Source organism: Parathielavia appendiculata (genome assembly GCF_033297405.1).
Source record: "Parathielavia appendiculata strain CBS 731.68 unplaced genomic scaffold N657scaffold_2, whole genome shotgun sequence".
NCBI classification, from domain to species: domain Eukaryota; kingdom Fungi; phylum Ascomycota; class Sordariomycetes; order Sordariales; family Chaetomiaceae; genus Parathielavia; species Parathielavia appendiculata.
Genome location: NW_026944221.1, coordinates 1,157,221 through 1,182,091, shown reverse-complemented (window position 1 = coordinate 1,182,091; position 24,871 = coordinate 1,157,221). Strand labels below are relative to the sequence as shown.

At 55.6% G+C, this 24,871-nt stretch overlaps 8 protein-coding genes across 8 annotated transcripts; 3 read left to right on the top strand and 5 right to left on the bottom strand.

The window, feature by feature from the left end:
* Positions 1–1,858: 1,858 nt before the first annotated feature.
* Positions 1,859–2,640, bottom strand: N657DRAFT_190172 (uncharacterized protein). Its single transcript, XM_062786151.1, has one exon. It carries the CDS (start codon positions 2,393–2,395, stop codon positions 1,910–1,912), a length of 486 nt encoding a protein of 161 aa, XP_062650845.1. The 5' UTR covers positions 2,396–2,640; the 3' UTR covers positions 1,859–1,909.
* Positions 2,641–4,608: 1,968 nt separating this feature from the next.
* On the top strand, positions 4,609–5,960 carry N657DRAFT_653406 (uncharacterized protein; the record flags this gene model as incomplete). The annotated part of the gene is made up of 3 exons (XM_062794398.1): positions 4,609–5,216; positions 5,313–5,767; positions 5,827–5,960. The coding sequence occupies 3 exons, from the start codon at positions 4,609–4,611 to the stop codon at positions 5,958–5,960; spliced, it is 1,197 nt and encodes a 398-aa protein (XP_062650844.1).
* Positions 5,961–10,053: 4,093 nt separating this feature from the next.
* On the bottom strand, positions 10,054–10,363 carry N657DRAFT_640990 (uncharacterized protein). Its single transcript, XM_062792072.1, has one exon. It carries the CDS (start codon positions 10,216–10,218, stop codon positions 10,063–10,065), a length of 156 nt encoding a protein of 51 aa, XP_062650843.1. The 5' UTR covers positions 10,219–10,363; the 3' UTR covers positions 10,054–10,062.
* An 834-nt stretch (positions 10,364–11,197) lies between these two features.
* Positions 11,198–12,222, bottom strand: N657DRAFT_190125 (uncharacterized protein). The gene is made up of 3 exons (XM_062786150.1): positions 11,899–12,222; positions 11,611–11,761; positions 11,198–11,552 (listed from the first exon to the last, which is right to left on the bottom strand). The coding sequence occupies exons 1-3, from the start codon at positions 12,078–12,080 to the stop codon at positions 11,424–11,426; spliced, it is 462 nt and encodes a 153-aa protein (XP_062650842.1). The 5' UTR covers positions 12,081–12,222; the 3' UTR covers positions 11,198–11,423.
* A 696-nt stretch (positions 12,223–12,918) lies between these two features.
* Positions 12,919–16,539, bottom strand: N657DRAFT_611352 (ARM repeat-containing protein; the record flags this gene model as incomplete). The annotated part of the gene is made up of 1 exon (XM_062790363.1): positions 12,919–16,539. The coding sequence occupies one exon, from the start codon at positions 16,537–16,539 to the stop codon at positions 12,919–12,921; it is 3,621 nt and encodes a 1,206-aa protein (XP_062650841.1).
* Positions 16,540–17,714: 1,175 nt separating this feature from the next.
* On the top strand, positions 17,715–19,329 carry N657DRAFT_565391 (uncharacterized protein; the record flags this gene model as incomplete). The annotated part of the gene is made up of 2 exons (XM_062788358.1): positions 17,715–18,338; positions 18,835–19,329. 2 exons carry the CDS (start codon positions 17,715–17,717, stop codon positions 19,327–19,329), a joined length of 1,119 nt encoding a protein of 372 aa, XP_062650840.1.
* Positions 19,330–19,806: 477 nt separating this feature from the next.
* On the bottom strand, positions 19,807–21,893 carry N657DRAFT_640986 (DNA glycosylase). The gene is made up of 5 exons (XM_062792071.1): positions 21,659–21,893; positions 21,509–21,542; positions 20,938–21,443; positions 20,523–20,789; positions 19,807–20,445 (listed from the first exon to the last, which is right to left on the bottom strand). Exons 1-5 carry the CDS (start codon positions 21,741–21,743, stop codon positions 19,985–19,987), a joined length of 1,353 nt encoding a protein of 450 aa, XP_062650839.1. The 5' UTR covers positions 21,744–21,893; the 3' UTR covers positions 19,807–19,984.
* A 154-nt stretch (positions 21,894–22,047) lies between these two features.
* N657DRAFT_640985 (uncharacterized protein) lies at positions 22,048–24,241 on the top strand. Its single transcript, XM_062792070.1, has 6 exons — positions 22,048–22,168; positions 22,221–22,255; positions 22,316–23,440; positions 23,493–23,751; positions 23,808–24,019; positions 24,074–24,241. The coding sequence occupies exons 1-6, from the start codon at positions 22,141–22,143 to the stop codon at positions 24,098–24,100; spliced, it is 1,686 nt and encodes a 561-aa protein (XP_062650838.1). The 5' UTR covers positions 22,048–22,140; the 3' UTR covers positions 24,101–24,241.
* Positions 24,242–24,871: the final 630 nt, after the last annotated feature.

The window sequence follows — 24,871 nt, the reverse complement described above, 5'->3', positions numbered from 1 at the left end:
GGTCGATGCGCTGGCAGCTCACCATCAGTCTGCTGGAGCTTAAACTATCATTCCTGCTGGCGGTATCACGGAAACACTTGGCCATCTTGTCAGGTGTTCGACTCTTGTCGGCGTTCAACCCCTACACACTATGTTGAGTGGACATGGGTGGAATACCTGAGGTGTGATGGCAACATCGCCGTGCCTCCATCGCCCTTCACGGTTCCATTGATCCGTCCTCGATGCCATTGAGCACGGTTTCCTCCCAGATGAAGCCAGAGCTCGTGATGCAGTGATTGCATTCCGCGGAGGCAAGCCACACGGCTCTTCTTCGCTCAAATTTAACGGGCACAGCCGCACAAGTTATTTAGCTGGCTGGGCTTGACCGTTGTCAGTGGCTGTATCCGTATTTCGAATTCGCAGGACGTTCATCCAACAAGTGATGAATGGCCTCCCCTTTTTGGGCCCCTGTGGTTTCTGTAACACACCCATGCTCGTCGATCTTGGCCCGTGCGGTTTTCCAGCAGTGGGATACTGAGCTTCAGCCCCACGCATGGTCCTGGCAATTTCACTGACCCGGCTTGTTGAGATGAGCCTATTTTCCTCTGCCGGTTTCCCAGATCTCGTCAATCTCACCCCCGACTCCGAGCTTCGGAAGGCCGAGCCGCGGCACGTGAGGGATGAGCTCCGGATCACCAGTGAGCCGGCTGTTGTCTGGATAAAGTTCGGATTCAACGATGGAACCCGTTCCTGATCCGCGCCGGGTGTGCCTGTCAATCGCTCGTCTTGTGACGAAGCCAAACCCAACGACTGATGGGGAAGGTGGACGTGTAGCCATCAAGCTGCTCTCGGCGAAGCTTCCTTTGGGTTCCCGAGTCATGTTGTCGACGTTGCTGGATATGAATTCGATTTCCACATCGTCTGCCTCAAGGCAAGTTCCGAGACAAGTCTGTCCACCTGCGGAATTCGGTTTGGGCTCGAAATCTGGTGGAGATGGTTGAAATTGCACGCTGCTGCTCTGTGTCACTGGATTGCTCGACCGCTGGTGGGAAGCGGTGGCTCAACTTTCTCTTCAAGGGTGCTTCTTTGCCCCAACCTGCAACACCGGGATCAAGAGCCAATGTCGGGCTTTATTCACTAACATCGCCGACCTACCGGGGTCCCCTTGTCAGCTTGCCTTGTTTTGTGCTTCCCGTTGTGGTTTAGCTTCCATAATTGATGACCGACTCGCAGGACGAACGGAACGTACCACTTTCTTGTCCAGTGTTGCTTTTCATTTCCTGTCATCAACAACAGATGCCGTCGCTTCCGGAATGCTACGCCTGAACTTATATTGTACACATCCTCTCACTCGACAGGAATTCGGCAATTCACCCGTAGATTGTGCAATATCGACTTCGTCCTCACCGAGGACAGCGAGCTCTGGCCACAGCCGTCATACCTAGGTCGTCAACCATGTTGGTAAGTGACTTTCAAGATCGTTGACTCCATCTTTTGAATGCCCCGCACATTTTGCTGTCATTGGTCAGTGTATGCCGTTGTCGGGGCAGGGGACGCTGCGGGACAGGCTGCCGTACCCTTGCTTGGTGGTATCGAAAGTGGGTTTGTTCAAAAAGCGTTTTCTTGCTGCATTTCACCTGCTCCTTGTTTGGTCAGCGGTCGCGCAATGCGATGTCTGCTGCGAAGCCGGGCAGGGCTCTCGACCCCTGGAGCAAGATCATATCGAGATCGACCAGCTGGCCAATGCCGTCAATGTCCTTTCTTGTTGTCGACCTGACAGTCGAGGGAGAGGACTTAGTAACAACCATAGCAGTATCTGTACAGAGTAGAAAACATTCAAATTAGCCGGAGTGGCCTCGCTCCTCGCGCTGACTCGAGGAGCAGCATACTTCTCACCTTCCGTCCGCAAGATAGGGACACCTGGGAGAAATCATTTTTGGCTCTCCACAGAGGCATACACGTGGCGCACGTCGCTGACATTGTAGGTTGGCGTCGAGGATGAGAACACTGAGCAATCTGGGTCTTTCCCCCTATTACCGCCGGCTTTTGTTCTCCTTGACTTGGGAGCGGCGGTGACGGCGACCCGCGACCGAATTTGGCCGCAGCCAGATCTGGCCGCAGCGAGGGATGCGTGAGATACCCCGTTCCGCGTCTGACAACGGATACAGAGCTCCCGTACAGTTACCGCGCCTAGGGTTCCACTTGAATGACCTTCTCGATATATGGTAAGATACAAGTGGTGAAACCAAGATGTGAGGAAAATCTGGGATAAGCTCATTAGCCATATACTAACTGAGCTGGATGGTGACGTTCTGTTGCTGCACACTGACATTTGCGTCATATGCCGGTGTGATGCCGGTATGTATCCGAAATCAAGTTCGGTGCTCGGAAAACTTGACAGCAGAGCTGTATACATGTACCTGAACTGCAATCCAACTTCCCCACAAGGTAGGAAGGCACCTCAAAATTAGGCGGTAAGTTCCCTCTCATTTTCCAGTCCTCCTAAGTGTTGTAGTTGTAAGTCAGACCATTCCTAAAAAAAATTCCTGGTCTCCAAAAGACACCTATGACCAACTCATTTCGTTCAACTTTTGAGATTCTCAAATGTCGAAGAACTGAACGGTACGTCGCCTTTCCCTTCTTGGGTTAGAAACTGTTGCCCTAACAGGTTTGTGCACTGAAGAATGATTTGCCAGTCTTGATCTTGGCTCCTGCCGAATCTGGCTACCTTGCAAGCGTCAGCATGCAATTCCGACACAATTCGATCCCCGCCGCTCTGCCGTGCTTGCCTTGGGGCTTGCAGGAAAAACGACATGGCACAGCAAGAGCGCAACAAGATAGCAACAACCACCGCCCGTCCCCCGGTTCTGTTCTCCTTGCTTACCCGGCCGGACCGACGTACCTACGCAACAAAGCAAAACCATGGTACACGCGAAAACTAATTTTCAGCGCTCTCTGCCGCCTCCGTCACACAAGATGCCGACAAGAAGGGGTTGCCCGCAGGACGCTGAGCAAGCGCTCGTCGGCTTGATCCCTAAGGTAGCTGTCGATATCGGCTGAAAAGATTACAACCCGGACAACAAGCCGTGCATGTACCGACGGACGGAAAATAAAGATAGACCCTGCATCATTGCTCTGCCGTACCCGAGCAGGATGTCGATCATCGAGACACTGCGTGCCTTGCTCAGTCTGAATTGGTACGTATCTTCTGTATGGAGTGCCTGACATCGTTCGCAGGGCACCTGCATGAATGGAATGGTTGGGCTCTTTTTGCCACTCCCCATATCCTGTTCGTTATGGAGCACTGCACAGCATCATGGTCACCACATGATAATATTAACGTACGCGAACATCTCTCCATCATCCCGGCAGCAGACCTCGCGGCATCACACAGGATACGTATATACAATTGTTGGGCTTCAACACGGCGAGTCGCCTTGTCGACATTACTGTCTACGGCGCAGTAAACGTGTAATATCTTCCGGCCCCGCCATCGGCGTCGTAGCAACTGTCACCGGCCAGAAGACCCCGGTCGTGGCGGGGACACCCCATCTTTTGCCTTTCTGAGTTTGTGGCCAGGGTCTTGCTCTCTCAAGGCGTCCGTCCTTGGGTGCCAGTGGGCTTGCGTTTGTGCAGCAGGCATCCACACGCACACCGGCTCTTTTCTGGCTGGCTATCCGGCTAGTGATTTCGCTGACTTCATTGTTCTTTTCCCGGAGCATTGGCTGGAGGAACCTCCTCGTCGGCCCTCCTTTTCACCTCGACTCCTCTCCCTCGCTCAGAAAAACACTCGGGAGCCGATACCTGGAGACTCCTGCAAACCACCTGTATGCGATGATTAGGTTCTCACTGCACTTCCAGCTTTCGCGTTCAGTCCAAATGCCCACGGCCTCTGCATCGTTCCCGCACTTATACACGCCTCAAATTTGACCGTCAATTCCCCCGGATCGTCCCCGACAAGCCCCATTTCGGCCTGAATCCCAAGCCTGGCGCTTCCCGATTGGGCTAGTCAAACGCGGTTTGATCTCGGGTAACGCCTCGCCAGGTACCGGACAGAGAATCCCACGGCCCTGGTCTGACCATCCCGGACCTCCAGCATCACCGGATTTCGAGCAAGTCCCACATCCCATCGTGGGACTCGCTGATCCTCTCTGAGGTGTGCCACTCGCTGGATCCACGCCATACCACCCGGTCTGTTAGCCCTGCTCCGCGCAATTCAGACGAGTCCACAGCTCGCCATCTGGCAATTCCGCCCTGGCACCCCCTTCCAGAGGGAGATTTCAAACGTCGATCGTTCTGCCGGGCAGGCGTCAGAGGCTGCTTGAAACCACTTCCCCACCAGTCCACCTGGCTGTCCACTTATCCCCGCCGGGCCCCAGGAGGGTAATAAGGTTCAGACGACATCTGCTTTGTCTTGGTGTGAACCCAATAAATGGGGCCCTAGCGCATGCCGTCCCGTCTCAATTCCTGTCGCACCCTCTCAAAGACACATAAGGACGCAGATCCGTCCTGCCTCGATTCTCGGCTGCCACACTTTGATCAACATCACTACTCTGGGTCATCTCACTTCCATCTTGGGCCGGAAGAGAGACAGCATATCGACACCTCACCACTATTTGGGACTTCACCATGACGATGACCATTGATGACCACCACCGGCGTCGCTTCGGTCCCTTGAGCTTCCACCACATGCCTTCTTTCTCGAGCCAGCCTCACTTTACGGACCCCTGGGCATCGTCGTCTTCGACGGCACCAGGGCCCCATTCCGAAAACCATCAGCACAGCCTCTACACCGGCAACCAGGACAGTGCCGGCCTGCCTCACCTGAACCTGAGCGCGCTCCCAAGGCAACCACCGCCAAGCCAGCAGCAGCACTCGCAACATTCACAACAACATGGGCATCACACAGCCCCCGCTGGAACCAGTGCCTCGATGGCGTCGTATGCTTCTCTTTCCGTCACGGCGCCGTCAGCCGTCAGCGCCCCGATCTCTGGTGTCTACAGGCAACACGAGTTGCTCTCGATGCCGCCAGATCCCTACAGTCTGAACCGTCTTCAGCCACCGGCTACGTCGACAGCCTACGACTCATCTGCATACACCACGGCCTCCTCTCCGGTGAGCGCAACGTACGCACCGACGTCGGCGTCGGCGTTCGAGCAGCTCGGCTACCCGCCGGCGCCGCTGAGGGGCTCGTTAGCTCTTCCGCATGAGGACAGCGCGAGGAGATACTCTCAACAGTCAGTGGCCTCCAGCTACGCAGAGCTCCGCTCCCCCGTCGACGGCGGGCCAGGCGTGGGCGCGCCACGGCTCGGATTGTCTGACTATGATCACAGGGGCTTGCAGCCCGACGACCGAAAGAGCTTCCAAGATGCGCTCGAGGCGAGCCACGGGATGCTTTCCATGAGCCAGGATACTCCTCGAAACATATACGACGTCCGCAGCAGGGAGCGGGGCTCCGCTGACTCGTATGGGTTTCCGTCGGCGCACTCGTCAGCGTCGAGCATGTCCTCGGCAGGCTTCAGTGGTTACTACGGAGGCTCTGTCGACGGGTCAGTAAGCGACTACTCGGCGACGGGTTCCGATATCGAATCCTTGTCGGGCAGAACACTCCCGAGGCCCCAGGGACTCATGTCCAACCAACCACCGGCTCCCCAGTCGATGATGGGCTCCTTCAGCTCAAGGGTATCATCAAGCACGCAAAAGAAGCACAAGTGCAAGGTCTGTGACAAACGGTTCACAAGACCCAGCTCGCTGCAGACGCACATGTACAGTCACACCGGAGAGAAACGTAAGTCGTTCTCCTGATTCTGGCCGGCTAGTCGTCAGACTAACACGATCCTTTTCCAGCGTTCGGCTGTGAGGTAGAAGGCTGCGGTCGCCGTTTTTCGGTGGTATCGAACCTTCGCCGGCACAAGAAAGTCCACAAGAGAGGAGGCGAGACACCGTCAGATACCGGTTCAGAGACACACGAGTCGCCTTAAAAGAACGCTGCGGCCCACGATACACAAGAATAAAGTTCAGCTTTGCAGCACCGTTTCGGCCCTTCTTGCACGACAACCCCGATAGACTTGACATACGACATTTTAATCCTGATTTCCATCGTTGCATTGCTCCACGACCATTGGCTCCCGGCTATTATGAGAGTCGGCTGGGCATATCTCTTTTTTCCACTCACGCGACATAGCACCTTTTAATCAATCTTCACTCGGCTTTCGGGGGCGACTTCTTTTTTTCCACGGCAGAGGCGGAGAGGCATCTTCCCACAGGCGGCAGGGTAGGTGATGCCTCGAGGACGATACCCTCATGGATCGGCGTTTGGTATGATTTACGGGGTTTCCTTCTAGTGTCGATAGGCTGGAGCTATCACATTCTGTACTCTCGTTGCATGTCACATTATATGTCGGCCTTCAAAACGGCTCTTGGGGAAGGGGAGTTTCGGGGAATATGGGTGGCAGGGTGGCGGTAACTTTCCATGGGGTCGCAACGTATACGAATCTGTTGTCCTGGGGTTGGGCTATCTGGTAGATACAAGGCATTTTGGCGGCGACAACGAGTACTTGGGAAATGGGATGTACATGAATGTACACAACTACGTATAGCGTAAGGTACCTTATTAGACCTTACTACTTGATACAGTAATTTAGTCATGTGACAGATTGCAAGCCACTGTGTTCCGGTACTCTTGTTCAGCTTTCGTTCCATGGTTCCGTCAGGTGGTAATCTCGTGGGAGCCGGCAAGGCGGAAAATACGGACGGTACTTTGGGTAACATTTTCCGGCTCCGGCTCCGGATTGCACGGACTGAATCTGCCACGAGCCGCCCTTTATCGCGGTTGTTTCCAGCACCAGGCGGATCATCAACTCGGACTGCACACATGACATCTGGCATACTCTTTCGATGATGGCACGACGGCTGAAGCGCGACTCCAGCACCTTACCTACACATGTTTCAGGACAATTGCCTTCCCAATCGCAATCCAAGAGAGTACGAGTAGAGCCTGCAGGGCTTCGCTCTAGGATGCAACACAGCTGCAGCGCCGGCGCATGGGCGTGCGCCAACTATAACGCGGGACACTCAATGACACGACCGGCACAGACGAGATGCAACACCCGATGACCGGCTCCCCGCCGTAACCGATTTGGTTGGTTCGGCCGTGCGTCGGGGAGCAGCTGCCGTTGCGGATGAGGCAGCAGCATTTCTCATCTGCTCGTTCGTCCGTCGGCACTGACCCAACGGCGTGCCCGCCCCCGCGAAAGGGGGCTTCACCGGTAGGCTCGGGGGAAGAGGGGGGGGGGGGTCAGGGGAACAGCCCGCGGAATGTAATGGAGGGAGGGCATATAACGTTATGCCAGAAGGGGAAGGCGATCTTCACTCGTCGCCCCTGTTCAGGTCCTTTGGCCACGGCGGCCCGCCGTTGGTGATTACCCATGCAGCACACGACCATACCACTTCGCCTCTGGAACGAGAGTTACGAAACAAGGCGTCACGGATGGAGCGTGAATCACGGGCGGTTGGGACTGTGTGAGGACCAACTCATCAATCGTCCGGCCAAGCAGGCTCCGAGAGGGCGGTGGTGGAGATACAAGGCCAGTCAACACGACCGATGTGCACCACTTCCAGAGCTGTCGCCAGTCCGCCGTTTCAGATGTGCACATCACTGCATCATCGGGCTGGCTCGGTTGGCTCGCCATAGCCTCAAATCCTTACCTACTATGGCAGGGCGCCTCACGGAACAAGCACTGGCAAGACGGTAAGCTTGAACGCCCTTCTGGAAGACTTTCCGGCTCCGGTACGCTGAAGGCCCGGGGGGACCGGTTGGGGAGGCGGGGCTGCCGGAGGCAACTGGTGCGGGGAATGTCGCACGTGAGAAGCCAACACCGGAGCCGTTTCGGCACGAGTCAACCACGCGGCCGCCGCTCGTCTCGAGTTCAGTGATAACCGGTCACAGGATCCGCACGGTCGCCCGATGGGGGCGACTTCCGCGGTTATTCAGACTTGATATTGGCGCCAGCGAGCCCCCTCTTCCTCCTCAAAGCGGGGCGAGGAGGAATGGCGTTGAGGTGGTGCCGAGGCAGAACGCTGTCCCAGTTTGCTTTCGACCAAGGAATCGTGACCGCAACGGAAGCCCGGGGTGGGGAGGGGGGAACGAACTGATGGAGTCAGTCAGCCCCTGGTACACTCCTAGTTGACACCGATGACGCGTGTCAAGTTGGTGACACGGTTTACACCTCAAAGCACATATTTTCGGATACCAGCGAGGTATCCTATGCCAGGCATAGCAACAGCTCCAGTTCGGCAGCTTGAACGAATAGCAAATGAGACCAGGCAAGATCTCCAAATACCACAGGAAGACCAGTGGACAGCTGAGACAGCCTTGAGACAGTATCTTGATCGATTGCTGACACAGCTGTGTGGGTGCTCACAACAACCCGCCGTGATGCCGCCGTGCCAGGTTTTTGATTGTGTCTTCAGACGTCACAGTGCACGCTTTTCCGACGCCGAGGTTGGTGACAGCTGGACGAGGTCCCCCGCCGGATGACGTCGGTTTGCGGAAACAGAAACTGCAGGAATACCAATTGGGGCCGCAGACATCCCGCTGCCTCAGAATCTTGCCTGGCATTACACGTGTATGCAGTGGTTCGAAAGTTACCGCGACCCGGAATGTGACAACTCCTTCCATTCGTACGGGGCATGGCTGATGAGGCAAGATCCCGGAAGGTGTGCTGCAAAGTCGATGGCAGCAGCGCTCCACAGATCTGGGCCAATTAGTGACGCAGCACGGCGCCCTCCCGCACCTGAGGGATCGTCAGGGTCCTTTTGGCTGTCCACATTGGAACTCGCGGGGAAGATTGGCGGCGGGACAAAAATCGCATATGGCCAGGGCAAATTACCGATGTGAAATGCATCGCAAACATCAATGTGAGGGATGCAGATGTACGGATGATACGGGGAATGCTGTACGTGTTCTGCAGCCTTCAGGACAGCGCAAGGCACAGCCGAGAGTCCGACTCCAGTTTTATGCACCCTTGCCCTGTTTGGCGTGCCGTTCGCCCACATCTGGGAAGAGGGAATTCCAAGATGGCCATCAGCAGGCGGGACAAACTTTCGAGGAATTGCCATACCAGGGCCGAGCTGCAACTCTCAACGAACGGTGGTCGGAGGCCCCCACAGCGCCCCTTCTTGCAACGGGAAGGCGAAACCTGGAAGTTGAACCAAGACGACGAGCGATACAGGAGTACCTAGCAGTGCCAAACACAACCATCAACCACAAGAGGGTTCCGGTGCCATCCACAACGTCACGGCGCATTAAGAACGGCGGGGCATCACCATAGCACCACACACCGTCCATTCCCAAGAGTGCCGAGAGTGCACACCCAAGGTGCTTCGTATGCTCCCCCATGTCGCCGTTGGAGTTCAAGCAGTCGTTGAGATACACTACCTACTGCGAGCGCGGCGATGACGTCATAGGGCGACACTGTCTGACCGCGGAATGCGCCAAGGCTGGACCAACTGGGCAGGGGCCTGTGAGGCTCGTCGGCCAACCCTCAACAGCCCCACTGCACATAGAGGTAGAATGAAAGCTTTACGCTGCGGATAGTACGTACCTAACCTTTGCGGTGTCATACAGCACCTTCGTCGCTCCGTAAAACGAATGGTGTAACTGCTCCGTACCGGGCACACTGGACTCAGGCACGCAGCCCGCAGTTCTTCACCGTTTGCTGTTGTAGGGGAAACCGTGGCTTGCCTTTCGCCCTGATGTGTCCCACCCTTCGGGCCCCCAGACCCTTGCCAAGCTTTCTCAAGATTCACATTCTCTCCGTAATTGTATTTACACTCAGCCTCTCTCTCGACAGTAGTAAACTTTCACTCTGATGTGCATCTGCAGACTTAGGACGGTGATCAGAAAAGGGCCGAGGAAAGACCGGGGACTAACAAGTCGTATTTAAGATTTTACCACGTTGTTCACTGCTTCCCTGGGAACTTTACAATTTCATTGACTATGTGGAATGTGGAATGCATGGGACCTGAGGAGCTTGCTAATTGTCACATGAACCCTCTTTCTGTAGTACGTCTCCTGAGTCCTCATGGGGTGTCTGTAGACGGAGTTACCAGGGCCGCTGTTATTGTGTTGAGGGAGTCGAAAATGAGGGTTTCATCCCACAGTTCAACTTTCGTCACATCGGTTTGGCAAGAACCCCAAGTCCACAGCTGAGGCGCAGCACCCCGGAATTGCAGCATCTGAAACAAGCTGTGATATCATTGACGGGGATCTTTTGGTGGAGTTAGGTTGCATCTCCGTTCTGAACTGCCAGGCGGACGGGGATTAACTGAAAGAGTTTAATGAGTTATAGTCGTTCCTTGGCTGTCAGGTGCCCATTTGTTCGTGTTGATGGGATAGAAGGGAACTTCATCCATGGGTGTGTGAAACCGGAATGGAGTCTATGTTAACTACTGCTTGCCACGGACTCTCAGTGGGCGGCGGCTGGGATCGGGCCAGAACTGACATGAGTACACGTGTACACACAGTAGGTGGACGCTCTATGTATGCCATTCTTCCTGCCGATATTCCTTGAAGCACTTCATATCCACTTGGCGAAGTTCCTACTCCGTAACTTCGCTTGTTTCCTTTGGCTTACACTCCTCTCTAGCGTCACCGCGTCACCGTCGGCACCGCCATATCCTGGCCGTGTTCTGGTCCGACACAAGACAGCCAGTGTCATCTTTGGAGATGCGCTCTAGAATAGTCACCATCCTGCCGGCCTTGCTGAAGACCTTGTCCTTGTCTGCTGAGGACGCTGGACTTTTGCGCCGCGGGTTTACTGCTTTATTAAGTTTTCCTTAACATGTCTGCTATTGTAGGGTTCTTGTTCACATGGCTGGCCGAATACGACCCTGAGCCCCGGCCCCCGACTTCAGTAAGTGCTTTTAATTCCAGCTTGCACAACAGTGCTTGGTGCCATTCTCGCCTTGCGCGAGTATCCCATCTTGCCATCCGTCCATTGTGACTCGCTAGCTTCTGCTTACAGCGCCTGAACACAGTCCGTTTACAATGACAGCAGTGCTATATCCTTGGACGCGTATTGTAGATAGCTACTCCTGGAGCGAAAGCACAGGACCAGAATTGGCCAGACATACATGCGTAGGCCCCTTCCGGATTCTGACCCGTACTTGGAACCCTTAGTTTGCCTCTGCGCTTCTCATTCGATGCCATGAGAGCGCCGCAATGGTCCGGACATGGTTCCCTATGTAACCCTGAGTGTGCTATTCACCTCACAGCGCCTCTGGCTGGCGGCAGGGACGGCGAGGGTGTGGGGTGCGCCTTTGGAATTATCCCGAGGTTGAGACAGGTCGGGGGATAATTCTGCCGGCCTTGCGGTAACCCTGGCATGCTGAACCGTTGGGGACAGGAAACAGGCGACGCTTCGCCCGGCTCGGACTGCTGTTTATCCTGCGGCTGCCACCACGGAGCCATGCCGGTTTAAATCTGGGCTATCTGGGACTCGTGATAGAGCCAACCTCGAACCATGGCGTAGCATGAATCTGTGGAGGCGACCTGGTCTCAGCAATGGCATCTACCGGGATGTCAGTTTCAGCTTCAGCTTCGGGCCGAGGTGCAGGTGCAAGTGTAACCTTCTCTGCCTGTTGGCTGTAACCGCCGTCTGGTAGTGGACTAGCTATGCATATCGAGACGCTCGCTCGGCTCCTGTGATCGGGGTTGCGACACGGTCGGGGATTACACCGGATATGTTGTGTTTCCAAGTGAAATTCGCCGTATGCGGTGCTATGTGAGATGCGAGATACTACCAGGCATGGTTCAGTCAGGGTTCAGCAGTCAGGGGATAGAAACACTTGCCAGTGTGTCAGACAATAGAGGCTGGAAAGCAACCTCGGTTCAGACCGTGCAAGAAGGGAACGCACGAGATCCTATAAGCTGCCCCCTTTTCATCCTCGCGCTCTTCTCTTCTGAGTTCGCAGAGCTGTGACTTGGATTTCGAGCTCCGCGACAAGGTCTGAGCCGCGTCCAATTGAATCTGGATGACATCCCAGACGAGGCGTATCGTATAGCACGGAGTATATTCCTTAGAGTTTCCGTCATGCATCCATACTTGTTTCGCTGGTACTCAGTTCACAGGCTGAGGGCTTATCCTATCTGTCCTCGCGTTAGCATGCAAGCCCCTAAGTTGAATGGGTTCGAATAAAGCTAGCGAATGTCGTGGAATCCGTGATTCGAGGGAGTTACGGCCCATAAGGAGGTCTTCCACGCTGTGTTGATGTGATATTGTCGTGCGAAGAGAATTATCCGCCGTGGTACGGAGCGGTGTGACAGCTCCGAACGTGGTCCGACACACCATGGTTTGAGTTCGGTGGTGCGTGTTTTGTGTAGCATGAGTCAATGGCCGCCGGCTGGCTTGGTTGCATCTTCTAGGCTACGGAAAGGGTTAGTGAGGCATTGCTTACGAGTGTGGCCGGTGACTGAGGCTGTCGGTTGTGGTAGCCTTATGACTGCTGACTGTTGGGGCGCAATCAGATTTCAGGAGACTTGGTGTTTCGGTGTCGGGAGTGAGAGTTGTGAGTCGGCGTTGGAGGCATCAAGGGACCCCTTCAGATCTATCACACGTAAATCAACTGTTCGTGACCGAGGCGAGTAGACCAAGCCATCCAGACCCTTGATGTGCATACACCATACAACTCAATGATAATAGATACAGCCCACTCAAGCAAACCACCTTTCCAAATCCAGATGCAAATCACCCTGAGCGACGCGTGGACAGAACCTATGCCATCAAGAGAATCCGCTTAGTATGGTACCACCGGTTCTCCCAACCACTTTACCAGCTATCGAGCCCAGCCAGCCAGTCTCACTCACTTTCAAGCCCTGTTGTGACAACATGTCCTTCATACCCTCCTCAAGATCCCATTTCCACGCAAACAAAGTGCTTAAAGAAAAACAGCCAGCTCGCTCCGATCAATTCCCTCCTCAACCAGATTCGGATAGTACGGCACCATGGCATCCGCGCCCCACACATACGCGTCATTATACAGCCTCCAATACGGCGTGCGAACCTTCCTGGCCGGATGGAACAAGCCAGCCCAGACATAATTCAGAACCAAGCCCGGCCCGACCGCCATGCGCACCGCCTCGATGGCCTCGATAATGCGGTCGATGACGTGCGGGCTCGTCTCAAACAGGTTGGGGTACAGCAGGTTGAGCAGATGCAGCATGGCGTCCTCGCATCCCAACCCGACGACGCCCAGGGCAATGTGCTTGACGACGCTGGCGGCCGTCTGGCGATGGACCTGGTCGCGGTCAATGAGCGCGTCCTCAAGCAACGGGGTCACCGCGTAGACGTAGTCCTTGGCCATCTCGCCGATGTACTCAAACAAGAAGGACAGCGATTTGAGCACGCCGTTCTGCACGTTGAGCTCCGGCACGCGGTACTCGTTCATCAGGGCCGGGAGGACGGTGAAAGGGGCGCACGTCTCGGCGACGATGCCGATGGCAACGGCGGTATTGACGCGGGACTGGCGCTCCTGCACTCGCAGGTTGTTGAGCAGGGTGGCGAGGACGTCCTGCGGGCCGATGGCCTTTGCGATGAAGCCAAACGTGTTGTTGGCCGCGCGGCGAATGCCCTTCTTGTGCGCCTTGAGCATGTCGAGCAGCTCGAAGCAGATGCGCATCCACTCGCGCGCGTTGACACTCTCCGGTCCGCGGTCCGCGATGCGGCCGACAAGGTCAATGGTGTTTTCCTGGACCTTTTCGTGCCGGTTGCGGAGAATGGGCGTGAGCCGCGGGAGGAGGTCCTTGATGGGGGGCTGCATCTGGCTGATGCCGACCACGGTGACGATGGAGCGGAGGGCGCCCAGGATGGAGCCAAGCACCTCGGGGTATTCCTCGCCAAGGTATTCGTAGAGGACGATGCCCAGCTTGCCCATCAGGGCGTCCTCGCCGCACTGCTTCATGACCATGGCGATTCGCGAGACGAGGTCGGCTGCCTGCTGGCGGACTGTGGGTGATTTGTTATTGAGACGCCAGAGAATGGTGCTGACAATTTGCGGAAGATATGGCTTGCAGCGCGTGCCGAGAGCATTCACCACGGAGCCGAATCCGTTGAGCATGACGATGTCTTCGACGCTCTGCTCCTGGAACGCATGCAAGATGCCGTCGATGAGCCGTTCTTCTAGGCGCTCGCCAATGTCGGCGGCTCCGAGAGAAGCCACTATCTTCTCCACCGTTTCCACCGTCATCTTGCGATATGCTTCGCTCTCATCTTTCAGGTTGCCCACAATCCTCTCGAGGATCTCGCTGACGCCAACCTTTTGGCCGATGTCGACCGTTGTCTCAACTACTTGCCTGTAGTTGCGCTTATCGAGGGCCATGCGGCGCACCCAGAAGCTCTTAAAAAACTCGTCCAGCACGTGTTCCTTCAAGTAGCCAGCCGTGACTCCGTCGGTAGCAGCGCACTGCGAGATAACCTTCAGCACGACCTTCTTCATTTCCTCGTCGGGCGAGGCGAACTCGCGTAGAAGAATCTCCATGATCTGACTTGTGTAGTAGTTTGCGTAGTCCTCGTCCATGAGGGGGATGATGTAGCCAACAGCTTTGAGGAAGCCGGCCAAGCCCTTACCTCGCTGCTTGCGGGCGCCCGTCCATAGAGGGTTGAGGATGTCGTCGAAGCTCTCAATACCGTACGGGTTTGATGCCTCAGCGAGGGCAGCGATAGCCAAGCTTGTAACCGTTCGCACCTTGGTCTGCTCGTCGTTCAGGTTGGGCCCGATGCAATCGACGAGCTGCTTCAAATGGGGGAGGACTGCGCAGCCCATCAAGATGGGGATCTGCTGCACAATCTTGACGCCAGTATGGCGTGCCTGCCACGACTTCTTGCTGCGGCAGACAGCTCGGAGGAAGGGGAGGAGAGCGGGTATACCAAGAGCAGAGGCGACGACGGCGAATGCTCTGGCGGTGGTGTTTCTCACGTATTCATCCACGTGATCGATGTCGGGCCGCATGACGCTTATCATGGTTGCAAGACCGGCGGCCTTGGCGAGGTTGGAAATGATCTCACGACCCTCTACCCGGGCATAGTAGTCCTGGTCAATGAGCAGCGGCTCGATGACGACCAAAATCTTGTGGACGTACGGCCGCACCATGTCGTCCAGCTTGTACAGAATGCGGTCGATGACCTTCACGAGCAGATGGCGCTCCTGGTCCTCGAGCGTCCTCTCCATGAGCAAGGGAAGGATCTGGTTGAATAAGGGTCCCGCGCCAAAGTTGCGTGCGTTGTCTGTAAGCTGTCTGAGCGCGGTCTTCCGCATGGGAGGAGTGCCATTCTTGACCTTCAACAGGAGGCGCATGATCTTCCTCTCCTTGAGCTCTTCAACACTGAGATCGTCCTCGTTGGCTCCGTCTGTCAACTTGCCAAAGTAGGCCATGTCTTCGGGCTTAAAAAACTGCAGATCACCAACGCCGGGGATCTCCTTAGGCATCTGCTGGCCGGTAACTTGCCCGCTCGTGGGATCCTGTATCATGAACCCCGTGGCTGGGGTGGGCGCCGTTACCAGCTTGTGGGCGGGGGCCCGTACCGGTGCATAGCCCGGTGGCGGCTCTAGGACCTTGTAGCCCTCATCGGGGCCGGGAAGCATGGCGTCCAGCTCTTCGTCACTGAGGGGCATGTACCGGCCCGACGCATCTGTTCCGAAGGTGGTGGGCAGCACTGCAACCTGGGAGGGGTGCATCGGGGTAGCGAGGCCGACGTTGCCAACAGGCGTGGCAGACGGGGCTTGGTCCCACCTTGACTTTTTTTTTAGCTCTGCGCCTGGCGCAGCTCCTATGACAGGGACTGAAGGCGCCTGGTCCCAGCGCGATCTCTTTTTGGGCTCGGCCGGCGCTTGAGCAGTCTGCTCGGTGGTCTCAGTGAAGGCAACATCCCACCTCTTCTTGCGCTTGCGGCCAGCAGCGGTCTCGGCGGATGCATCCTGATTCTCCTTGTCGGCACCATCCTGTAGCACCGGCTTGTGTTCCTCAACAGGACCCTCCTTCATCTTCTGCTCGATGGCGCGGCGGACACGCTCTTCCTCACGCTCAAGCTCGCGGCGTTCCATGATATCGCGGTAAGTCTCGCCCTCCCTAGCTGAGCCAACGTCAACGGCGCGGTCAAAGCGGCGTTTCTGGTAGTCGGTCTCGCGGTCGGTGATGCGGTTGCTGCGCTCGCCGCGGCCAGCGAGGGGGTCGTCTTCCTCGACGCCATTTCCACGGGCGAATTCCTCAATCTGGGCGCGGGTGGCGGTGTACTGGCCAACCAGGCGGCGAGAGCTGTCGGCGTCCGTCATCTCCTCATCCTCGTCGCCGTCGGCAGCGGGCAGGGCGCGGTGGTAGCCGGCAAACTTGTCGCCATTCTCGCGCTCGTAGAGATCCGTGTCCCAGGCTTCGCTCAGCTTGGCCTTGGTAGACGAGTCAGCACGCTGGTTGGCGGGATCGAAGGCCCGAAAACCTTTCTTTGCAGCGGCGGCGGCATTGCGCTCGGCCTGGAGCTTCCGGATCTGCTCAAACTCGGCGTCCATTGTGCTGCTGCCGGCTCGGCGCGGTGCTCATCCCATTCGTGATACTATTGAGGATTCGTTGTGCCAGTCAATGTTGACCGCCGGAATCTCGAAATGAACAGATGCGTTCGAGCAGCGTGGCGAATGTGATGGTGCGTTGACGATGGAGGGACGGGAAGCGACCAAGTGTGGATGTTTGCTGATGATCGTAGCTGGAGAGATGCGTGTGTGGTGGAGTGTCGTCGAGTGCTGAAATTTTGGCGGCGCAGAGTCGAAGTAGGGATGCGTAATAACAAGGGTCAATTTGTTCGAACTATTTGGGCTCAGGGATCCCATTTCACCATTTTTCAACTAACCGAATCTGGTAGACGGTGGCCCCAGGTTAGGGTTATATATAATACTCCTTTCTGCCACCCTTCCCAAACCTCCTTTTTTCGGCCCACAGCACAACTTGAAAGACCAAAGCAGCCAAATCCCCCAACCAACCAAACCACCATACTGTGCCGTCATTTACTCTATTTCACTGCGCTGAATAGCGTTAACAATATGCCGTCGATGCCGTACGAATGAGTGTAGCGATTTTGATGGATTTGAAGGATGAACATTAGGCCCCAGATTGAATTGGAGGCGTGGAGCAATGGATAGACGCTGCCATTGACGAAATCCTAGGTGATGTGCCTCAGATTACTAGCAAATGGGGGTGTGTTCTTGCACATCTTGGCCTGCAATATCCCTAACCCTTATCTTAGTTATATTTTCAACGGTAATTTACAACCCGGTTTGGGTTTCACATTTTCTCGGGGGGCTTTGTCAACAAGAAATCGAAGAACGGCGACCGCGCTTAAGGCTTGGCACACCAAGGCGCGCTCGGGTGTTATGTAAGCAGTCAAGACCTCACGGCGCCAGACTTCACCTATGGCGAGATGTACGGAGGTAGCAGCAATTGAACTCTACGGTTCAGTTCGTAGTTATGCTCCTCTGGTTCTTGATCAGACCAACCCCGACAGAAACTGACTGAAAGCAGCAAGGGTGACTTACAAGTTGGAACCACTTGGGGTGGCAGGGTAGCCGACAACGATTCGTACAAACTGTGTCGCATCGCTCCGCAAAAAAGCGCCTCGCACTCGAAGTTCTTTTCATCTACTTTTCTTCATCAAACCTTCTGCAGTACGTTGTCGCTTAAATCAAGACACGGAATGGGCCCCTCGGACGAGTGCCTTCTTTATGCCGAGCTGCTGGCCAACATTCGCCAGATTTCCCTCGCCGCATCGCTCCCTACACCATGCGATGCGTCGACCCAACTTGCCCTTTCGGCCGATGGCCAAACCGTCCAATTGAAGCATGGCCGCAGCAGTTTCCATCTGACATTGCCGGCAAAGGCATCCTTGGGTGCCAAGCTGCTTCCTATCCAGGACCAGCAGAAAGGCCGCACAAGTCTCGCATGGCGTCTGCCACTCGATGCGACATCGCTCTCGACCTCCCACCAAGCCGATCCAGTTCCGTGGTCTGCGACTGACCTGGATCCTAGCTCCGGCGTCGCTTGCAGACAATGTAGAGCGGTTGTTGTGCCCTCTGGCGCGGTGAAATCATGGAAGGATCTCCCCAGCGAGAACTGGGCCGAGATGATGGAGTTTTGGCACTGCCACAAGCCCGACCACAAGCACAGGACAGACCACGGGGAAGAGTCTGGAGAGGCAGATGATAGGACCCTCGCCGCCCGAGGTTACGGCGCTTCCTCAGCGATCTCGGCTCAGGAAGGTGTTGGCTTCGTGGACTTGACGACCTTGCTCCTGGCCGAGTCGGACTGTCAGAATGTGACGGTAAGTTCTCAAGCGGTCGAGTATCAAGTGCTCTTAGTGCTTCTTTGCTTTTACACCATCCTCAAGGTAGGTCCTCATCTCGGGCATTAAGAAGGTAGCCAAGCCGGCGTACGCCGCCTCATGGCATGGATACCGATACAAATGCCCCAGATCGTACAACCCGGCATCTTTCCTGCTCACGCAGACGCGGCCAGTTGCTAATGAACCTTCCTTTGGGAATGGATCATTGCCTCTGATGCCTAGCCGACCCTCCTTATTTCACCAGATCATTCACGAGTGCATAATGCTCAGGGATTAATGGAGGGACATTCCTGCTTGCATTTTCTGCGTCTCTTGTAACACCCCCTGCGTCAGTTCAGTGGCTGACCGTCGCGTATACCAGTTCTCGTTGTCTGGTTATGATCAAGGTTCAACTGATAGGCACGCCCTACCATTGGGTGATCCTACCACGCAAACCCGTAGTTTGAACGTCTTTTGCTCCTCCTGCCAGACCCAGCTGGGCTTCTTCGACTTTCGGGCCGTCGCACTCACCCTGCTCAAGTGGCAGATTGCCTGCGCGTCCGCCTCGTGCGTCGCCCCTGGCATCCCTGAATGCCTTGCAGCCACCATCGTCTCCACCATTTCGCGGTGCGGCGCCGCCAAATCGCTAATTACACCATTACCGGAAACCATCCGAGCAGGCGAAGAACATGGAGTTGCGCGGGGCGCTATCCACATCTGGGTGCTTAATAGCAGCATCGTGTACTCTTCCAATGGTACCTCGCGAATCACTCCAGCGATCAAGCTCCTTTACCGGCCGATCAGCCGGGGCGAAGCCCACAAGATGCTCGAGGAAATCAACTGCGACGCCCAGGAGATCAATCTACCCGCGCAGGCAATTGGGAAGGTCGTCCATCACTTGGAGGAAAGCAATGCGCTGCTACCGCCTACAGAGCGTCTTTTCAAGGAGTGGAGGGTTGGGTTGCTCACAAGGTGGGAGTTCAAGGCGTGAATGGCGTCGAAACAAGCTTCGTCCGCTTTTCACTTCTACAGATCCCATATCGCGACGACCAGGACGCTGACCGAACTCATCGTCGCCTGCAATGCTGTGACTGTTTCAGATTCGTGCGCATCATGATGTGGATGCACATTGTCTCGTGAGTTCATGAAGCAGATCTGGTCTCGATGGAATCTTGTGAATGGAAGTTGAAGGGAAGAGTGCGAAACCAAAGGGGGGGGAAGGTGGGGGCGGGGGCTTATAGGATTTCGTGCCTTCCATTCTGGCAGGGTACGTCCCGATGTTCCTTCCCATAGAAATATGCTGACATCACTACTAATAGCGTACAGGAAGTCGCGAGTTAAGCTAACGCTTCAAGCGGCAACTGTCACTCAGAACGTTTTGCTGAGTGGAGTCGGGTCTTGTTGGGTGTACGGGAAACGAGGAGCATCCGGGCCCTGGCACTCAGAGCTAAGGTAGAAGAATACCGTAGTCAATCTTCCATTCCTGGGCGGCATGCCGAGCAATGCGAGCTCTGTACGTGTAGCTGAGTCGACTTGCAACTGCCCGTCTTTTATGCTCATTGAGTTGACGGGCAAGCAGATGAAGGGCAAACTTGAGTGCATCACAGTCATGTATACAATTCACGCACACCCTCCAAGCCTAAATACTAGCTCGCGGCAGCCTTCAACCTCTTACTCGTCCTGCGCGTATGAACCTCCACCTCCACAGCTCCCACATGCTTCTTATCACTCCCAGACACCTTGGTCACCGCCGTGATCCTCCTCTTCCTAGACCTGACGAACGTCGTGGTAACCTCCTCCTCATCAGTCTTCACCACGCCCATCCCATAGTCTTCGGCCAAAGAGTGAGCTTGCTTGCTCCTCCGGACCATCTTCTCCGCCTTGACGATGGCCTCCTCAACGATGCCACTCTTCGTACCCGCCCCAGAAGCCTGCCCGGCGAAGGCTTTCAAGTTCGACGTGAATAGCACGCTCTGCGCCCAGCCTGCTTGGGGCCCCCAGATGGAACGGAAGTGGTCGCCGACGGAATTGTACATGACCTTGGTAAATGTCTTGGTCTTGGTCTTGGTGCTGAAATGGTAATCGCGCTGTGCGATTTGCCAGACGTCTGCCCCGGAATGTCAGTCATTTATGCCGTTCATTTGGATCAATTTATATTGTAAAGTGGCTTATTAGTTGACTCACGTGTGTCGACAGGCACAGCTTCGCCCCAGCCCAGGCCCATCAAGCAGACACAGTCTGCTACCTTGGGTCCGACGCCGGGGAGTGTGAGGAGGGCTTCGTGGGCCGTTCTGTACGTTATAGGAGTTTCGTCGCTGCTGCTGCTTGATTGGGTCTCATTTTGTCCGGGCCTCGTGATGGGTGCGGCGAAGGCTGGCGACTCCGGGTTCCGGAGCCTGAGAAGCCAGTCGGCGCCTTTGAGGTACGAAATGATCTCAGCTGTCTGGGCAACTGCCCGACAATGTCAGCTTTTATTTTTCCTAATCCGGGCGTGTTGGAGGGTGGCGGGAGTACTAGAATCGCTGTCCCCGGAGCAAAATAGCCTGATACAGCACTAAAGGGGATGGACAGTCCCCACACAAGAGACATTATTGCTTACTGTATGCGGCGCGGTAGCCGAAACCTAGCTCGCGGAGGTGGGCTTCTACATGGGTCCCTGACAGCGCTTGTGGTTCGGGAAAGTCGTGGAAGGCCTCGCCTTCGATGGTTCCTATGTAAGGGCCGTAGTGGATGCAGAGCTTTTGAACCATCTGGCTGATGCGGCCGATGTTGTTGTTGCTGCTACATATGAAAGCGACCAGGGCTTCCCAGGCGTCTTGGTTGAGTATACGAATGCCCGTGAAGGCTGGGGCGCGTCGGGCGAAGTTCGCGTCGGAAGCTGCCCACTGCTGGTAAAGAGTCGACAGGGAATGTGAAAGAGCAAAGTAGTTGCGTAAAAGGGACTCGGTGTCATCTTGTTCGGTGTCTACATCTCCATCACCTGCTGCGGGTATGGAGTCTGAAGACGTCACGGGGCTTCCGGTTGGCTTGGGCCATGTAACTCGATAATGTAGGTGAGAAGCATCCTGCTTGAGCGATATGAGACGGCCCCGTAGCACGCAGTGCCTAACCTGGGTTAGAAGAAGCAGACCTCACATTGTTACTTATTGGCAGCGAGTGTATGTACTCACCATTCATCACTAATCTTGCGCCACCGGAACGACTCTACGAGCAAGTTCATCAGTAAAATCCAATTACCATACTTAGCACATCAGTTATGGGTATGAGACCAAGCAGTCGCCAAACAATGAACTGAATGTGCATGGGACCGGAAGACGTACGCCCACAGCGGAGGGTCGTGTCGATGCAGAGCTCAGTGAGACTCAGGGGCAGCTTTCGCCAGTCTGACAACTTGTGCGCTCCCATGGGTATCAAATAAAAAATAAGAAGGACAGAGATAGTATGGAAAATGAAGGTTTGAAGTATATGTCCTCTATTTTCAACGGCGACGAAAATATAAGGTAATCCTTGAGTTCCAATACTCCTAGTACGATTCAATTTCAATTGAGTGAGGTCTCTCTGCTGCGTCTTTCTGTGTAAGTTCCCTCTGACGGGAATCCTGAGTGCGAGCCGGCGAGGCGACAAGAACGCACTAACCCGGAACGGACTGGTGTGGCCGAGCAGCTGCATTCCTCGCCCCAAATTTCCAGCCTCGCGGTCCACCTAAACTTCTAAACGCCATTCACATCACTTCTGCAAGCTCCTCAGTCTCTGCGATTCAGAGGATCGCATCGAAACTGGGCCATCAGGAGCAGCAGTGACGATGAACGGTGATAATTACTCCTCTAGAGGTGCGCATGCTTGTCATCTACGCACATGGGTTGATGCTGACCGACGCGACAGACAGCGGCCGACACGGCTCCTCTCGCGACTATCCAGTGAGTTCACATTCATCTCCCTTTCTGCGACCAAACTGAAACTAACTTGACTTTTAAAAGTCTTCTAGAAGAGACCGCGACGATAGGCGCGATCGAGGCGATACCCGAGACCGAGGCAGTGGCCGAAGAAGGTCTCGTTCTCCCGATTACCGCAGCGGCCGGTCCCGTCGCGAAGATGGCGACGTCGATGCCTACTCCTCCAGCCGAAGCCACCGCGATCGCGAGCGTGAAGACCGCTACTCGGGGCGCGACCGCCGAGGCGACAGGGAATGGGACCGTGACCGGGGCGGCAGGGGTCGGCGAGAAGACGACGACAGGCGCGACCGTCGCGGCGGCCGGGACTTGATCGATGACCGCCGCGGAGGCGGGGACAGGCGTGATCGTGAGTTTGAGAGGGAACGCGGGGACCGGCGGCGTAGTGTGTCGCCTCCGCCCAAGAAGCGCGAGCCGACCCCAGACCTGACCGACGTGGTCCCCATTCTGGAGCGGAGGCGGCGTCTGACACAATGGGATATTAAGCCGCCGGGCTATGACAACGTCACGGCCGAGCAGGCCAAGCTGTCCGGCATGTTCCCGCTCCCAGGTGCGCCGCGACAGCAGGCCATGGATCCGACCAAGCTCCAGGCTTTCATGAACCAGCCCGGCGGTGCTGTCAACAGCGCCGCACTCAAACCAACGAACTCGCGCCAGGCCAGACGCTTAATCATTTCGAACCTACCACCATCGACTACCGAAGAAAGCCTGGTCAATTTCTTCAACCTCCAGCTCAATGGCTTGAACGTGATTGAAAACGCGGACCCCTGCCTGCAAGCGCACGTCGCCCACGACCGCGCCTTCGCCATGGTCGAGTTCAGGAACAGCACAGATGCGACGGTAGCTTTGGCTTTTGATGGCGTATCGATGGAGGCGGATGATGCACATGAGGCCAACGGCAACGGTGTGGCGCATGGTGGTCTGCACATTCGCCGGCCGAAGGACTACATCGTTCCTGCGGTGGTGGAAGATCCGAACTATGACCCTGACTCGGACGTACCGTCGAGCGTGGTGCTCGACAGTCCCAACAAGATCAGCGTAACCAACTTGCCGCTGTACCTGACAGAGGATCAGGTTATGGAACTACTGGTCAGCTTTGGCAAGCTCAAGTCGTTTATCCTCGTCAAGGATAACGGTACGCAAGAGTCACGTGTAAGCCCTCCTTCAAACGCCACAAACCACGGCCGTAACTAACGTTGTTTAGGGAATCGCGTTCCTCGAGTACGCCGACCCGAGCGTCACCAACGTCGCCATCCAAGGCCTGAACAACATGATGCTCGGCGAGCGCGCGCTCAAGGTCCAGAAGGCCAGCATCGGCATTACGCAGGTCTCGGGCGAGCTGAGCGTCAACGCCATGTCGATGCTTGCCGGCACAACGTCCAGCGACACCGAAGGCAGCAGGGTGGTGCAGCTGTTGAACATGGTCACTCCGGAGGAGCTGATGGACAACGACGACTACGAAGGTACGGCTACTTGCTGACGAACAGCTTGAGGTTTTTCCCTGCTAACAACTCCTCAGAAATCCGTGAAGACGTCCAGGAGGAGTGCGAGAAGTTCGGCAAGATTCTCTCCCTCAAGATTCCGAGACCGGTTGGCGGCAGTAGGCAATCTGCCGGCGTGGGCAAGATCTTTATCAAATATGAGACATCAGAAGCCGCTACAAAGGCGCTGCGGGCTCTGGCGGGCAGGAAGTTTGCTGATCGTACTGTCGTCACAACGTATTTCCCAGAGGTAAGATCAAGCTAGCAGCCGTTGACGAGTTCCGCCACACTGACTACAGGACAGGAGAATTTCGATGTCAATGCATGGTAAAGGAGCGGCCGAAGAAGGTCCTGATGATATTGAGGTATAGCTGGGATGCAAAGCGCTGGGCATGAGATGATTGCGAGATGTCCCCTTGGCCATCGACTCTGGAGCTCGAATACCGGTATTGCTGCGGCGGGTGGCATCAAGTAACATGTACAAAACTACCTAGTTACGGTGGAATCGGCTTGCGCTGCGTAGGAGAATGTCAATGGAAATCTTCGACTACATTCTCTAGGACAAGAGCATGTGGAGAGTTGGCGTCATATACTTGTTTCATTCCGACTGTTGAATTGCTATCTAAGTACTAGAAGCGGCAAAGCAATCCTCTAAGGTGAGGGCCCAGCTCATTATCCCATGGCCCTGAGAGACCATCCCGTGCTGAACGAGCACCACGACAAGATGCACACTGATGGCATATTCAGCTGCATAGAGAACTTGACACCGCTGGCCTGCCCGTGTCTCCTAAACGACAAGCTCGAACTCTCGAGACGCAGGAGGCTAGCGGTGTCGCTTTCTCCAGGCAACTGAATTTGCCGTCAGCGTGCATTTTGTCGTGGTGCTCGTTCAATACGGCTCCGTCCTTCAGGCCCATGGGGTAGATAGGTAACTAGCAACCGGCCTACCCTGGGTTGACTCTGACCACGGCAATGTTGGGAACTATGAGCGGGTTAGCTCGGCACGCATCACGATGCTTTAGGGTCGAAGTGAAAGGTGCCCATCGAATCAGAAGTCCAGTTCATTCATCGAGTCCCAAAGGACCCTAACATAAGAGGTACC